Source organism: Ambystoma mexicanum, chromosome 6q (assembly GCF_040938575.1).
Source record: "Ambystoma mexicanum isolate Mex_15411 chromosome 6q, UKY_AmexF1_1, whole genome shotgun sequence".
In the NCBI taxonomy this organism is placed as follows: Eukaryota; Metazoa; Chordata; class Amphibia; order Caudata; family Ambystomatidae; genus Ambystoma; species Ambystoma mexicanum.
In genome coordinates this window covers 907,173,546-907,190,687 of record NC_090937.1, presented here as the reverse complement: position 1 = coordinate 907,190,687, position 17,142 = coordinate 907,173,546, and the positions used below count along the sequence as shown (strand labels likewise).

The following is a 17,142-nucleotide window of genomic DNA, read 5'->3' as shown; positions in this document are numbered from 1 at the left end:
TACTCCCCATTCCCATTTGAGTCCCATTGTACTTAATGGGAATGGGGAGGACCATTCATGAATGGTGCCGGTGCATCCGTCGAGGTCTGCGAGGGGGTGCCTTTCCGCCCGCTAGGTCAGACCTGGCGGGCTGAAAGGCACCCACTTGCAGAACTTGTAGCTTGCTGGTCCGGAAACAACAGTACCTACCGGCACCGTTGTTTCCGGACCGGCAAACTCGTAATGAGGCCCAGTAAGCTTCTGGGGGAAAGCGAGAAAGGGAAGAGTTTCTTTGAGGAGATGCAGCTGGTAGTGGGACTTCTTGACGACATCTGAGATGTGAGGAGACAAAGAGAGAGTGGAGTCAAATATGACACCAAGGTTATTTGCCTCGCAGGAAGTCAAAGGAAGAGAGCCCAAGGTGGGGGGCCAGAGTGAGAGAGGGAAAGCAGGGGCAGGGGTCCCAATGAGAAGGATCTCCGTCGTATTGGCATTAAGGCAGAGATCGTTGGAGGCGCACCAATCCTGAATCACGGATAGACAGTCAGGAATGAGCGACAGAGGAGAGGCGACTGAGGGGAGCCTGAAGGAAAGCAGAGTGTCATCGGCATAACACTGAACGTTAGAGAAGGTAGAGATCAGGTGGGCCAAAGGGGCCAAGTAGAGGTTGAAAAACCAGGGTGAGACGATAGAGAACTTGGGCACGCCACAGGTAGAGAGAGAGGTGGCAGCGAGAAAGGGACCAAGTTGGACCTGGCAGGGCGGTCCAAGAGGAAGGAGGTCAGCCACTCCAGGGCCTGATCTCTGATGCCCAGGTTCTTGCGGAGTTGATTGATCAGGATGGCGTGGTTGACCATGTCGAAAGCAGAGGAAAGATCAAGTAGGATGAGGACAGAAGGAATGCTGGAATCAAGGTTAGAAAGCAGAACTTCATGGGTGTTCAGGAGAGCAGTTTCCGTGCCCCTGACAGCTCTGATGCCAGACTGATGGTCATGGAGACAACCAACAGATTCAGTGTGGAGAGTAAGCTGGGAGATGGCCAGCTTTTCTAAGAGTTTGGTCAGGAAAGGGGTGATGAGGATTGGGCGATAATTTGCTGGGCAGGTAGGATAGACAGACAGCTTCTTGAAGAGGGGGTGCACAAGAGAGTGTTTAAGAGTAGAGGGGAAAGTTCCAGTGGCGAAAGAATGATTACAGATATCGGCCAAGGCTGAAGCGAGGGTGTCAATATGGTCCTTGATGGTTCTGGAGGAGCAAGGGAGCACGTGTTTGGACGACACTTTCATAAATCGGACTTTTCTAGAAACCTTATCGGGTGTTGTCAGAGAGAAAGGAGGAGGAGAGGAAGAGATGGCCAAAGGGGGACCGAGAGAGGAAGAGGCAGAGGAAGAGGAGACAGCGGACAGGATGCTCCGGGTTTTAGCAGAGGAGTGAGAGGCCAGAGCCGCACAACAATTGCGACCCAACATGTAAGAACTTACTAACCAAAGTAAAATAGAAGGAACTCCTGTTGGGTGAACACCTGACCCTCAAATGCAATCCCTCCCTAAATATTGCAACATACACTTCCAAAGTTGTTGTTTATTTCACAAAACTTCAACCTCAAAAGGGAAGCACTTATAAACATATAAAATGCAGGTGCCAACCTTGAAGCTGTATTTCTGTGAGGTTCCAATACATCTGAACTTCAAAACTGTAATGTTCAGCCAGTGGGTTAGCATCACTGTTCTCGTCTGAGGCTGTTCCTGGTATGGGCATTGTGGAAGAAGTGCTCGCCTTTTTATCCCTTGAATGGCTCTCAAGGCACCAAACCATTAAGTAGCTCCTCCCACATTTTTCTCGCTCTTTTCTGAGCACGTCCAATGAAGATTTTGAAAGCATAGAGAGATGGTTTTCTGTCGTGGAATTATTGCAACAATTGCTCACCTATTATGGAAGCACTTACTAACCAAAGAAGAATAGAAATAACTCCTGTTAGGTGAACACCTGATGCTGATGCATCATTCATCTACACCTCAGTTGTTGGATGAGGAGTAGCAGCGAGCATGTCAGCACATGAGAAGTATCTTTCAACAAATGCTTCCAAATGATATACTATATGGTGTTGACTCACCCTTACCTCATCCCTAGTCATATTAATGGCTATCCTCCACTTTTTACCCTAGATGTATTAATTGTTGCACCGCACATAGCTGCTTCCTACCATTTAATATGGCAATGCCACTAGTTTATCAATTTTGTGGGAAAGTGACGAGATATCCAGGGGATGCTTGCTGTGGAGGTTCAGATGACTCTGGAAATGACCCTGTTGTCCTCGGAGTCAACTGTATCAATGCCCACAACAAGACTTTTCTGACCTGCCATTGGTCCTGGCTAAGAGCTTCATAGCCCTGCGTGGATGCAGAAGAGTGCTCTCCTTTATACCAATTTGGCAAGAGCTTTGGCTATGTGATCTACTTGTTATGTATATTAGATTCCATGTGAGGATTCTGCAGAGTCTTTAATGAACTAAGTCTCTCCGTAACATCCTTGAGATTTGCCTGACATTAAGGTGAGAAAGGGAATTAAATCCTGGCGGCTGGGATGTTGATGGGAGTGGAACTGGATGCAATGGTTTGGGAGAAGGACCATCAGGAGTTTGGGAAGCTATGTTGGTCTAGTCAGCCCTAGAGTGTTTTGAACCTTTTTGTTGGGTTGCATGGATGGTATTCTGCATGAGAGTACACTTGTTACTGTGCAACGAACACGGATTAACAAATGAAATGTGCGAGGGGTGCTCAGGGAGATACTGTTTAGAGGTGCTTGGTATTTGTGGGGGTACAAGAAGATATCAACTATTGACATTTTTGTCAATTTGACACTGCACCTTGCTTTTTTTTGCAATGGAAGTGATATACACAGCATCGTCATAATAGCTGGGTGACACCGAAGAGATCATTGTAGAGGCCACAGTATTTAATTTGGAGTAGCTAGCTGGAAATTCCTTAAGACAAGAAGCAAATGCTAAGTTATAATCCTAATACCAAAAGTCATGTAATGCAGCTAGGACTAAAGAGTTTCTAATTTGTAATATAAAGAAACGGAAGTCGCTGTCCATAGCATTCTCCTTGTGTTGTCATGTCACACCACCAATGTGTTATTGCATACACCACCTATTTGTCATCTCAGATACCCACAGTATTCAGTTTTTGCAAATAATGTGTGATTTGCTGACATGATGGAAGATGTTTTACTAACTGCCCTTGGAGCTGATTTATTGTTAGTGGTAGAGGACAACTACCAATGGCTGGGTTAAAGATTTGGGGTCGACAAGTCAAATTGTAGGAGTATGTGCACAGTTGAAAGCAGAGCATTACAACAGAGTTAAGCATGTTAGGCTGTAGTTCTGTCATATAAAGGGGGTTTATCAGATGGTCAGAAACATCCAAACATCTCATAGCCACCCTCAGCTATCTGGAACCCACAAAATCAGTTGGCAGTCTGATCGATCATACTCTTCATACACTTACTTCTGACATCTGCCATCTCCAAATCCTACAGACTCTCCTATGGACTCAACACCTTTGGCAGCCCATTTCAAATGCCAAGCCCATTGATCAGTACAGCGATCATGGGCTAGATATACCATGCTTTCTTGTACCTGGAGGTAGAAGTCAGTGTAGACTCAGCCTTATTTTTAGCTCTTATTTACCACTGCATAGAGGGAAAACAATGTGTCCTATGTCTTGCCTTATTTTAATCATTGCATTGTATAGATTTTGCATTGCTTGCTCACAGGAGAATGCGGTCTACATTTAGGCCACAATCGTTCAATAAATGATTCCCACAACACTATTAGCAATTAATAAAAATATCTGCACCTTTGAAAGAGAGTTGCCCTACAATTTAAGTTGGCTGCCTGTAAAAATACGAGAAAAAGCCTACAACTATGATGCTTTGCTTTTTAAATCTACCTACACTCAAGAAGAATTGAACAGGGATGTAAAAGTGGTGCTATAGTTCAGGCAGAAATTAACCTGTGGTTTGCTCTTTTAGAGAAGGCTGGTAAATCAGAAGACTTAATGATTCTGCTTGTTTGCATATCATATACCATCATATTATATTTTAATATGCGTTTGTTCTGTATATTTACTTGGTGATGCTTTACCCCTGCTCTTTTTCTATTTCTGATGTCTAATACAATTAGTGAATACATGTTTTCTCACAACATACATAATGAATTAAAATACATCCTTTAAAAAGACTTTACATACCTCTCCCCATTCCAAATTTTTGGGAGGCAAAGGGTAGTGCTGGGGTATATCATAAGCTATTTCTTCCATGAACCACTTAAAGCTTTTGCAATTGTGATCCTGTCTGAACTTTTTCAGTTCATCTATGTCTCCGTAAGCCAATGCTTTGGTCTCTGGACGGCTCGCATAGAAGTAATCTCTGTATTCATCCCACCAAACTTCCACAACACGGACATAGTTCTGTCGAAACAAATTAAGTGTATTCAGTAAAACATTAACGTACAAATTCAGATCAATTAGAGCGACACATGAGATTTCATAAGATAATACAGCAAAAACATTTATAAATACTAATTTGTGGTATTAGCATCTGCACTCCTTATTCCTAAAATGTCTCATTTTACAGCATTTAGAAACACTGCCATTGGTGGCTAGCACATGAACTGAAGCCATACCATAAAAACAAACTTTGGCAAAGCCAACTGTTTGGGTATTGTATAGGCATGGGAAAGGCACTTCCCTGGCACCGCCATAGTGGTATTAACTGACCACGGATGGTAGCAGTGGCAAAATGGTGCAACTCCAATTAAGTCATTAACTCTCTGAAGACTGTTTTGAAAAAACACTGGCAGGCACTTCGAGTGCACAATTTGATGGTAAGGCTTGAATAAAGCGAGCTCAAAGAGTTCCCATGAAGCAGTGTTTTGGGTGGGTAGAGACAGGACATGGGTGAGAATGGTCATAGGGATTGGTATGGCCATAGGCAGTGAATGGGTGGGCAAAAAACCAAACAACACCTCAAGCTGTGTGTCCCTCCTCATATGCCATTTCACCGTAGCTGTACTCTAAGCGACACCTAATAGCCCAAACTAAAAATGATAAAGATGAATGCACATACCACAGGTTCCTTAATGACCAGTCGTATGTTATCCCAAATGACAAGGCGGGTGGGAGATAAAAGACTGGGTCGTTTTGAATGGTTGCAGGTTTAGAATTAGGAGCACACACTTCACTATAGCAGGTGAATTACTTACCATTGCTAGTACATCCGCCCGTCACCTTTCCTAGCACAGGGCAAACATACAAAGCAATCACACAAAGCAATAAAGAAACCACAGGAGCATCTATTGTCAATCAAGGACCAATTTTCTGTAGAATTCTAAGACAAACCGCCTTACACCTCAGGGAATGATGCCCAGAGAATAGTGTCTGCAAAAAGCATAGGCAGGACCCCAGTTGGTTGCTCTGTACATTTAACAGCTGAGTAAAAATATCTGGAAAGAGGCAGGTGCTACCATAGTTTTTTTTTTAAATAATTTTTATTGGTTTTTACAACAAACAAAACATAAACATCACACCCAACATTTTCGTCACAGGTTTGTTAGCATACATTGCATGTTTCTTTTCAATGTCTTGCCCCCACCCCACCCCACCCCACCCCACCCCACCCTTAAACTCAAGCTCCCCCCGCTGTTCCTCTGGCTCCCTCCTCCTGAGGTTGATTTCTTTCGTCGTTCTCTGGCATATCATCATCACTGGAGTTGACATGGGCAGACCCGGGCAATGCGGCCACCATTTGCCTCCATGCTATCAGAGGTCCCATTCCCTCATCCTCCCCTCTATTGGCTGCCTCATACCATACCACCGTCTAGGCGTCTGCCCATTTTAAGAGATCATTCCACCATACCTCTAGTCTAGGTCTATGGGTGGATTTCCAGCCCATGGCAATTCTCCTTTTGGCCAGAATGTAGGCTGGATCCTTAAGTTTACATACGTGTTTCAGGTTCCGTGGTCTGGTGAACGCCCCCAGCATGCATGCCCACACGGATTCCACCTCTAATTTAATCCCTTTTTCAGATAACCTTAGCCTGATTTCCTCCCAGAATTTCCCAACCTCCGGGCACGCCCAGAACATATGGATCATCCCTGCCTCTACTTCTCCACACTTGGGACATTTTTGTGCTACTGTATTCCCTAATTTGGCGATCATTCGGGGGGCCATATATGCTCTGTGGGTGACATATAGCTGGATCTGTTGCAGCCTCGCATTCCTGGACACCTTCTTATGATATCTCTGAGCTCTTTCCCATTGCCCGTCCTACATGGTTTCTCCTGCTTCCTCCTCCCAGTCTCGTCTCAGTTGGTGCAGCTCCTTTCCCACTCTAGACATCACCAGTTCATAAATCCGGGATATTTCATGCCTACCCTCCAAGATGTCATACATTGTTTCTATGGCTGTGCCCGGTTGCTCTGCTAGAGTTATCTCGGACCGCGTTTCCTTCACCTGTTTGACTATTCTATTATATGTAATATGTTGCCCCACGCGTATCCCGGTTTCATTCACTAGCGTTTGGAAGTCCAGTGCATCCCCTTCTTGCCAGACATCACCTAGGGTCGCTAGGCCCACCGGCTCCCAGTATTTATGGATTCCTTTCCTTAGTTGCTCATTTATCCCGCATAGCGCCACTAGTGGCACCTGTGGGGAGCATGGGGCCGAGTTTCCCATGGCTCGGCATGCTTTGTGCCAGATCTTCCAGCCCAGTGTCAGCAGTCTCGGTCTCCCGTGTATCTCAGATTTGGGTAGCCACATTAGTTCCTTTAGGAAATATGGCTTGCTTTCTTCCCTCAGCAACCTAGATTCTGCTGTCTCGTCTTCTGATAGCCACCTAGCGACATATTGCAACTGCGCTGCCAGGTGGTACATCTCGAAGTTCAGCAAGTTTATCCCCCCTCTGTCGTACGTATTCTGTAATTTCCATAGGGCGACCCTGTTTCTAGAGTTGTGCCACAGGAAACCTCTACATAGGCTCTGGAGTTTAGTGAAAAAGCGCTTGGGCACCATATGTGGGATATTTACAAACAATTGTAGTAGCCTAGGCAGGACCACCATCTTGAGCAAGGCCGCCCTTCCTACCATGGCCAGGGGGAGCTTTGCCCATAACCCCATGCTGATCTTGATACCTTCCACTGCGCTTTCTGTATTATGCTTGTGCTCGTCTGCACCCGTGTGATATATGTTGATTCCCAGGTATCTAAATGTTCTGGTGGGCCAGGCTATCTGCAAGGTGGCTAAGTATTTTTGTGGGATTCCTCTATACCTGCTTAGGGGGAACATGCACGATTTTTGGGGTTCACCGCTATTCCCGAGAGGATCGCATAGTGATCCATCACTTCCAGGATGTATTGCAGGTTTTCTTCTGGGTATCGTAGCTATAGCAGCATATCATCCGCATACAATGATATCAAATGCGGTCCTCCTTTAGTGCGGACCCCTATTTCTCCGTATTGCTGTCTCAGGTAGATTTGCTAGCGATGCAAGGATATACAGCATCGGGGACCATGGGCAACCCTGCCGAAGGCTTTAACTGCATCTAACGATGCTACTGCTATTTCGTTTGGGTCGCCCTCTGTCTGCTCTATGATGTGGTGGAATAAAGACCAGAAGAGTTAGTAATGCTACTGACCAGGCCTGTTCCCACTAATTGTCAGTGAATGAAACAACTCTATTTTAGGAATGGGAACCCTGGTATTGTTGGTACTAATGGGTAAAGTCTCTAAGTTACTGCCCCATACGTTTGTCCAGAAAGAAAAAGAGGGTTGAACAAGAAAAATCACATACAATAAAGGTTGTGAATAAAAGTGGTTTGTATTAAAATGGAAAACATTCAAACATGAACAAAAAAACATTTGTAGACAGTTTACATATGAACCAAATCCAAATGGTCTTAACATAAATAAAGAAATCAAAAAATCACAGTTTTTGCTTTGGTACATAAAACAGTTTGAAATACTTGATCATGTAGCATAGCGTAAGTAATTAGTGAGATCAAAGGACTATGCTGTATTATATTAAAGGTGCCTTCAATGAAACATCTCAGATTGCAAGTGCCTAAAGCATCTTGTATTATAGGTGCCTAAATTAAGCATCTCAGATTGCAAGTGCCTAAAGCATCTTGTATTACAGATGCCAAGGTGCCTTCAATGAAGCATCTCAGATTGCAAGTGCCTAAAGTATCTTGTATTATAGGTGCCTCAATGAAGCATCTCAGATTGCAAGTGCCTAAAGCATCTTGTATTACAGGTGCCAACGTGACGGGGGGACCGTAGTCGAAGTCTTGGTGCAAGGTGTAGGCCTGACAATAGATAGTTCATAAACCCCAAGGAAGAAGTACTTATTGGTGCCAATGTCCCCCTTGCATATGGTATACGTTTCGGCGGAGAGGGTATCCAGCTCCAAATAAATCAGCCGGATAGGTAGTACTCTACATGAACCGCCTTCATCAGGGCAAATAGGTGGCTCCACTAAAACCTTGTCATGAATCTCGCTTGTGAGGCAGGTTCCCAGGGCAGGTATGGCCAGACAGACAACACTGTTGTGTCTTCTGATTGTGAAGTGGATAGACAGGATTGGTCTATTACACTGGAGTGGCCGAATAGATGGCTTGCTCTGTCTTAGTCAAAGTCTGGTGCCTGGAGGGGCTGCTACCGGAGTCCTTCATCTTCCAGGGGGTCCTGTGCGAGGATGGCGAGGGCACTCAGGGACAGCTGCTGCGATAGGTTTCAGAGTAATCGCCCACTGGCATGGCTGGAACCGCTCAGGACAGATACCATACTTCAACGCCCTGACTTGGGCTCCTGTGTCGGACCCGCGGTGCCATGCAGCAGAGTCCAGTGTCCTCTGCCAGCCTCTGTACAGCACCCAAAATAAGTAGTATGCTTGCTATGATGTGGTGGAGCCTCCTGCGGTTGTCGGATATACTTCTACCTGGGACATATCCGGTTTGATCAGGGTGTATGAGTTTATTTATTACCCGCTTAAGTCTAAATACAGTCTTAAATACATAAATCTACAGATAGGACACTGTTGGTTTATTTTTTTAAAGATTTTTAAAATCAGATGTGAGGATCTTACTGTCTTCGTTTAACATAGATAATGGTCTGTACGATCCACAGTCTGTGCTAGGCTTGTCGGGTTTAAGGAGTGGGATGATTACCGCCTCTCTCAAGGATTTCGGCAGTCTCCCTTTCTCAAAGGCCTCGTTTAGCATTGCCAGTAGCGGGGGGAGTACTTCTTGTCTGTACGCTTTAATTTGCTGGGGAGCCCATCTGTGCCTGGGGCCTTGCTCGTGGGGAAATGCATTACTACTGTTTCTAATTCCTCTATTGTGACTGGGGCTTCTAGGTTCTCCCTGTCTTCCACATTTAATTTGGGTAATCCTATGTTCTCTAGCGTCTCCAGAATTTCTTGCTCTTCTGTCTCTCCTGCATCTGCATAGAGATGTTCATAAAATCTGAGGAATCTCTCGTTCACCGTCTCCTGGGTGTTACAAACTTGTCCCGCTTCTCCCGTTATCCCTCTAATTGCTGATCGTGGTGTTTCGTTCTTGTATAGCCATACCAGCAGCCTTCCTGGTTTGCCCCCCCCCTGCATGTTGCCTCTTAATGTATTTTTTATAATTCAGGTTGCATAACCTATCCCAGAGCCCGCCACAAGCCTGTTGTAGTTGGCTCACGCGTTTGGCATCTTCCTGTGAGGTGCCTTTTCTTTTCATTTTTGCTTCTAGTTTCTTTTCTGTCTCCTGCAGTTCTCTCTCTATGCCCCCTTGGAGCCCTCTAGATTTGGTTATGGCCGCCCCCCCTTATTACCACCATAAACGCCTCCCACAGAGTTCCCGCTGACTCCATGCTTCCAGTATTATTCTCGAAGTACCCAGTTATCTCCTCCCGTAGGTCCTCTCGAAATGTAGTGTCCTTCAGTGCCTCGGCCCTCAGCCTCCATGTTGGGATCCTGGCCCGGGGGGGGGGGGGCTGGTGTCGCCACACCAAAACCAGGGGGGAATGGTCCGACAATATTCTCGCTTTATATTCGGAACCCACCACTTCCCCAGCTATTTCCAGGGTGGCAAACATGTAATCCAATCTCGTGTACAGATTTTGTTGGCCGCGTAATGTGAGTAGTGCCTATCGTTTGGGTGCTGTCGCCTCCAGATGTCTTCCTGCCCGAAGTCCCTTAGCAGGGCCTGTAACGTTTTTGCTGCCGGGGTGGGCCTATCTAGTTTCGTGTCTGATCTGTCCATTTTGGGGTCTAGCGTACAGTTGAAGCCCCCCCCCCCCATGTGATCGCACCTCCCATGTGGGGGCTGATCTTGCTATATAGCGTCTTATAATAGGCCACTGTGTCTTGGTTGGGGCATATGTATTTATAATGCTTAGTTCTCTGTTCTCTAGCAGCCCCCGGATCACCGCCATCCTCCCATCCGGCTCCACCATGGTCTGTAGTATCTGGAAAGGCACATGTGGTGCTACCCAAATAATCACCCCCCTGGCATATGCCGAATACGTTGCTCCTATAGTGGTCCCTCTCCACTTTTTCTTAACTACCTCTTGTTTCTCCTTAGTGAGGTGGATTTCTTGAAGTAAGGCTATGTCTACCTTTTGCCTTCTCAAGTACATCATTATCTTATTTCTCTTCAGGTAGTTGTTGATTCCCCTGACGTTCCAGGTAACTATTTTAAGGCCACCCATTATCCATTATGTTCCATCCTCCCTTCCTGCTTCCATGTTCTTCACCCTGAGAATACTTGGCGTGGGTCATGCACAGAAGCGCGTAGGGGCAAGCAGGTTTCCTCACAACTACCACTGCAAACCCCCCAACTGCCCCCTCCCCCCTCCTGTTCCAACCCCAACTGTTGCCCAGCTCCATCCCTGGATCTCAGGCGATCCCGCATTTGGTCCTGCTCTAGGAACCCAGCAGGGGGTTACCGCACTACTGGTAACTCAACTAACCTATCTAATGGGGTGTGAGTTCGGGTGCTTTGTTTCTCCGTTATATGCCGCATTTTACCCACCCACCTTTGCATAACAAGGCTATATTCAAGTCCCTCCTTCACAGGTTATACAGCACCTCGGCCACTGAAGACTGTGTCATTTCTTCGTGCCGCTCTGCTTCTGGTCGCTCTTCCCCTCCGGACAATTTTGTGCGTCCAGCCACTCCGTTGCCTCCTCTGGGGTGTCAAAAAATAATGTTCTGTTCCTGTGGAACACCTTCAGCCTCGCCGGGTACATTAACATGTATCTGTGATCCGTCACGTGCAGCCCCCTCTTTACTGTTCCAAAGTTGAGTCGGCGTCGTTGCACCTGGAATGTATATTCCGGGTATGTAGTGATTGATGCGGATGACCTTTGGATTGTGCCTCCTTTTTTTAAAGTATTCCCGGATCCTTTCCCTGTCGCAGTAATTTAATATTTTGCCTATGAGCGGTCTCGGGGGAGCTCTGAGGTTGGGGGGGCCTCCTTGAAAGGGCCCTGTCCGCTCTTTCCACTGCAAATCCCAGGGTTAGTGTTCCCCCTTCTATTTCTTGCACCAACATGGATTCAATATACTCCATGGGGTTTGAGCCCTCTTCTCCCTCCGGGAGCCCCACGACACGTATATTATTTCTGCGTGCCTGTCCTTCGGCTTCCTCTGCTCTGTTTTCCAAATTGCCGACCTATTGACGTAGGGCGTGGATCTCTGAGGTGTGCGACGCACAGGCTGCTGTGTTGGTCTTAACTTCTTTTTCCAATTCGCCTGTGCTCTCCGCTATTGCTCTTACTGTCTCAGGAGGGTTCAGGTCTATTTGCACAGCGTCAATTTTGGATTCCAGCGCCACTTTTAGGGTGGTCATGGCGGCCACCAGTTTCGTTTCCCATGCTCTTTTAAGTCAGCAATGGCTTCTAGGATCTGCTGGTCCCCCCGAGCTGGGGAGGCGTCCCCCTGAGCGCTTCTGTCTTTGCTCCTGGCTCCCTCCGATGATTGCAGGGTTTTTGTGACTGGACCGTTTTCCTCTAGTCTTAGACTGCTTGGATGCCATTCCGTTTGCTGTTTCCGGGTGAGTAAGACCCGGGCTCGCAGTATTGCGGCTTTCTGCTTCTGTCGGACGCTTGGCTCAATGTGTGGGGGCTGTCCACTGTCGCATACAGGTGCTCTGGGTCCAAATATCACTCCCTGGATAAGGGTCTATTTTGGGCTCGTTCCCTATGTTGCTGCCTGGATCAGTCCGACTAAATTGTACCCTCCACAATGGGCACCTCAGCTTGTTTGCGCATTGCTGCGCCGCCTCCCTGTGCTTGGCTGGTGGCTTGTCTGGTGGGGTTCCACTGGGGATGTCTTGGTACGGTGCAGCCGGTGTGCTGCGTTGTTTCGGCGGGGCTTCCTCTTCACCTGCCTTCCGAGGTGGACCTATGTCTTTTGGGTCCCTTGATTGTCAGTTTGATAGTCAATCCACAGGTGCATCAACCAGCCCCTCACCTGGTTTCCAATTCTGCCCAGTTGTGGCTTGTGCACAGTCGTGCATGGCACATGTGTCTCCCTTGCTTCTTGGTCCAAGTGGGCTACAGTGCGGCCGCGGTTTCCCGTGGCCAAAATACCTGCGTTGCTGTGCCTTATAAGCACTTTGCTCTCATGCAGGCTTCTGTCCCACAGGGCGGTCCGCTTATGGGATCGAGTGTCCGTCTATGTGGCGGAATGTTGGGACTTGCCTCCAGTGCCCTCCCTGTGTCCCTACGGGAGCGCTACCGGCCTGGGAGCTGACCTCCTGTGTGCCTTCTTCGTTTCAGAGCACAGCTTGCTACAGTACTGCAGGCCGTGTTGTGTCTGCAGGCCACTCTGAGGGCCTGGTGCTGTATGCCCTCTCCGGGTGCTATGTGTCACGCTCCGTGTTCCTCGCTCCCTGCATTGGGCGTGTGCCGCGGGCGGGCTCCAGGGGGGGCTTTTTGCAAGCCTCGGTGTTGGTGCAGTCCGGGGCTTGGGGCACCGTGTTGAGCATCCCGGTGCGTGCTGCTTCCCGGCACAGGTGGTCCGTGCGGGTCCCGCTTGGCTCTTCCCCACTTGAGGTGGCTCGGAGGCGCTGCCCAAGCCCGGCACCGGTGCGCGCTTCTCTTCGGTAGGGTTGCTGCTCCATCTCTGTGTAGAGGAGGTCCCAGACATGGCCTGCACCCCTTCCCCTCATTTCGAGGTACCAGGAGCGTACTCGCCAAGGTATGTGGCATATGAAGAGCAAATGAACCAACAAGGAGCTGCACTGGGACTGCCCAGTATACATCAGAAGATCCATACCTGTTGAAGCACCCATAACCAGACAACCATGGGCAGCATGGTACCCTATCAGACAGCCGTACCAACCGCTGATACGAAACGAAGAGTACATACAGACGGTCCATGAAGAGACCCAAAGAGCCCTAATGGAAGGCCAGAGGAAATGACTCAAGGGCTTGAACAGACTTGTGAATGAACAAAAGCAGATATCGACGATAACACGCCAGTGCGAGTAACTACGAAAATAAATATAATGGACACAGAGAAGAGACGATGTTAAAACGTCAGGAAATGTTGCTACGAGACAAGATGGAAGCAACCGACCTGCTAAACGTGTGTAAATAGGCTTGAAACGCAAGATGCTAAGAAATCGATACTGCTTGCAATGCTTAGTAGAAGATAGAGCGGCAAGCGCCAACCATATATCTACCTCAAGAAGGCACATTATACAAGTGCGACTCCATTTTGTAAAAGCAGAAATGTACCCAGGCTGCCAGAGGCCTGACCGGCCAAGTTTCGTAACCCAGCCAAAGGCAGGAGAAGGAGCGGAATCAAAACTCAACAAAGAGCGGCTCATGCCTAGGAAATTGAGGTCAACCAGAGAAAGGGAGGAGAGCGTCAGCTAACAAGACTCAAACTTCAGAGCATACCAGCCTGCCTCATGAAGGTCAAGATATGGGGGCCCATGGAGGTGGCGAGGCTGAAACAGAATTAAATGCACTAAAAGCTGGAAACTGAAGCAGATTCATGGTGAACTAACACGTGACCAGCCAGGCGCGAAGAAGTACCACCGCCTGATTGCATCCAGGACCCGAGGATGCCATAACTTTTCCCGGTAAGAGACTACAGTTTCGAGGCCATCCTTAGCCAACTAACTGACACATCGCCCTAAAACATTGATTGATGGAAGAGAGGCAGGGTGAAACTTGGGACACCAGGCACATGGGTGTCCATTCTGCATGCCGCTAATTAAAACAAGGTTTTATGTCCAGGGGTGTAACCTGCCCAATCACAATGGACCAAGTTATCTGGAGCCCTATAGATAGTAGAACCAATAAGACGTCGTACTTGTAGTGACGTCAATCACGTGTGAAGTAGAGGGAAGGGCATTTTGCCTATAACAATGACTGTTCGACTGAAGTTCGAGGAAGTCGGAGCAAGATAGGTGATCGCAATGCTGCTGATTTTCATTTGTTTCTCTGTTTGATGTACTTGTCATTAAACAGACTTCCCTTTGCCAACTTACTGAGTCCTCATTATTGAGTCGTGTTGGAGTAAGTCTTAGTTACTTACCTGTAACTGTATTTCTCCAGCATTGGTATCTTTCATAGATTCACATGCTTGAATATTCCCCGTCGTCAGACTGGGAATCCTCGGTGATAAATTAAATAATAATTTTTTTTTAAAATATATATATATATATATATATATATATATATATATATATATACACTGCCACCTAGCAGTGCATGTACATAGCCCATTATGGCCTATGAGCCACTTCATTGTGTAGTCCCTCCACCTCACTTTGGTCCTTTATGGCCCCAGCCAATGAGGTGGCAGGGCTTAAGCTCCGCCCCCGGCAGCCATCTTCAGATTTTGAACCGTAGAGATTACAGTATGATGGATGCCGAGCATAGGAGCAGCCTCTCAGGGGAGGCAGGCGGGCGCATGTGAATCTATGAAAGATACCAATGCTGGAGAAATACAGTTACAGGTAAGTAACTAAGACTTCTCCAGCATTGGATCTTTCATAGATTCAGATGCTTGAATAGAATACCAAGCAGTTAAAACATGCCACCATTATAAACAGATATGCATAAATACAGAAAACATATTTCTGATCAAACCTTTACCATGCAGCAACACAACGGTTACATACTTCGGGAAAGGTGGGAAAGGAGGCTGGTCCTACCTTATACAAAGAGATGGCGGAGCACTGCCTGTCCAACTGCAGTTTCTTTGTTGGTATCTTCAGTCAGGCAGTAGTGTTTTGCGAAAGTATGCAGAGTGCTCCACGTGGCAGCTCTGCATATGTCTTTCAAGGCCACCCTTGCGTGGAATGCTGTTGACGCTGCCCTTCCTCTGGTGGAGTGCGCAGACGGCGGTCTAGTTAAAGGGTCGCCTTTCAAAAGATGGCAGTGGGTGATACAGGACGATACCCAGCGTGCCAGACTTTGTTTAGATATATGTTGGCCCTTGGTACGGCCAGAGAAGGAAATGAATAGCCGGTTTGAGGAGCGGAACTCCTTGGTTCTTTGCAAGTAAAACTTCAACACCCTAGAAACGTCTAGAGAGTGTAATGTCCTTTCCGCTTCCGAAGCGTGATTCTGGAAGAAGGTTGGTAAAATAATGCGCTCAGTGAACGACATCTCCGAAAGTACCTTGGGGAGGAACTTCGGGTGAGGCCTTAAGATGACGCGGTCCTTCTGGAACAAGGTAAACGGAGGTTCCGAAGACAAAGCTTGCAGCTCACTGATCCTTCTGGCCGATGTGATGGCTACCAGGAAGGATGTCTTCCAGGACAAGAATTTCATATCGCATCTATGTATAGGCTCGAAGGGAGGTTGCATGAGAGCTGTTAAGACGGTGTTGAGGCTCCAGTCCGGAACTGGTGTAGATGTAGGCGGATACGTACGCAACAGTCCTTTCAGGAAGATCTTAATCGCTGGTAAGGAGAGTAAGGCTTGCGTCTCCGCGGTTACTGTGTAGGCCGCTATGGCTGACAGATGGACCTTGATAGAGGACAGTGAGAGCCCTGATTTTGCCAGGTGCAACAAGTAAGGCAGAATCTGATCAACCGAGGCCGTGAGGGGATCGATCGCAGAGGTCTCGCACCATTTGGAAAACCTGGTCCACTTCCTGGTGTAGGTGAGTCGCGTGGACGGGGCTCTAGCGGCCCTGATGATATCCCAGCATTCTGATGGTAACTTTAGGTGCATCAGTTTACGCTGCTCAGGAACCACGCTTTGAGAGACAGGCTCCTCGGGTCGTGGTGGAGGACCTTGCGGTTCTGTTGTGTCAGTAGATATTGATGTGACTTGAGACGAATCGGGATTTTGCAGGAGAGATGTCGCAGCGTCGGGTACCAGACTTGCCGTGCCCAATCGGGTGCAATAAGAATCAAGGAACAATCCTGTTCTTTTACCCTGCGAAGTACCCTCGACATGAGGGGAATGGGTGGGAAGGCGTAGAGGAACTTCCCCGACCAATCCACTGAGAACGCGTCTCCCAGCGATTGGTGTTCCGGGTATCTTGAAGCAAAACTCTTGCATTTTTTGTTGTTCCTGGTGGCAAAAAGGTCGATCTGCGGATGGCCCCATAAGGCAAATATCCGTTGGGTTTCTCTTTCGTCCAACTCCCACTAGTGTGACGCTGTGTATTCTCTGCTTAGTCTGTCCGCTAGGACATTGTTCACTCCTGGAAGATGCTCTGCCCTGATCTGTATCCCCTAGCGTAAGGCCCATGCCCATAGCTGTTGGGCTTCTTGCGACAGAATCTGAGACCTCGTGCCTCCCTGCTTGTTTGTATAGTGCATGGAGGTTGTGTTGTCTGTCTGGACTGTAAGAACTTGACCAGCTATAACCGGTAGGAAAGCTTTCAACGCCAACCTTACGGCCCTGAGCTCCAACACGTTGATGTGGAGCTGGGACTCTTGTGCCGACCAAGATCCCTTGGTTTGGAGGTCCGCAAGATGAGCGCCCCAGCCTGATAAGGAAGCGTCCGTCCGCAGCAGGAGGGTCGATGTCGGTGCTTGAAACGGCATTCCCTGCAGAAGATTCCTCGGAGCATTCCACCATCGAAGGGCCTTGTGCAACGTCGATGGAATCTGGACAATGTCTTCCCAGCCTCCGA

General features: G+C 47.8%; 1 protein-coding gene across 2 annotated transcripts in view; it reads right to left on the bottom strand.

Moving 5' to 3' along the window:
* The window catches only part of GALNT7 (polypeptide N-acetylgalactosaminyltransferase 7), an 800,303-nt gene that overhangs the window by 232,731 nt on the left and 550,430 nt on the right, over nucleotides 1–17,142 (bottom strand). For both annotated transcript variants that reach the window (XM_069631418.1, XM_069631417.1), the window contains exon 9: nucleotides 4,233–4,451. In XM_069631418.1, the coding sequence (XP_069487519.1) occupies nucleotides 4,233–4,451 (219 nt within the window). The remainder of the gene's footprint in view (nucleotides 1–4,232; nucleotides 4,452–17,142) is intronic.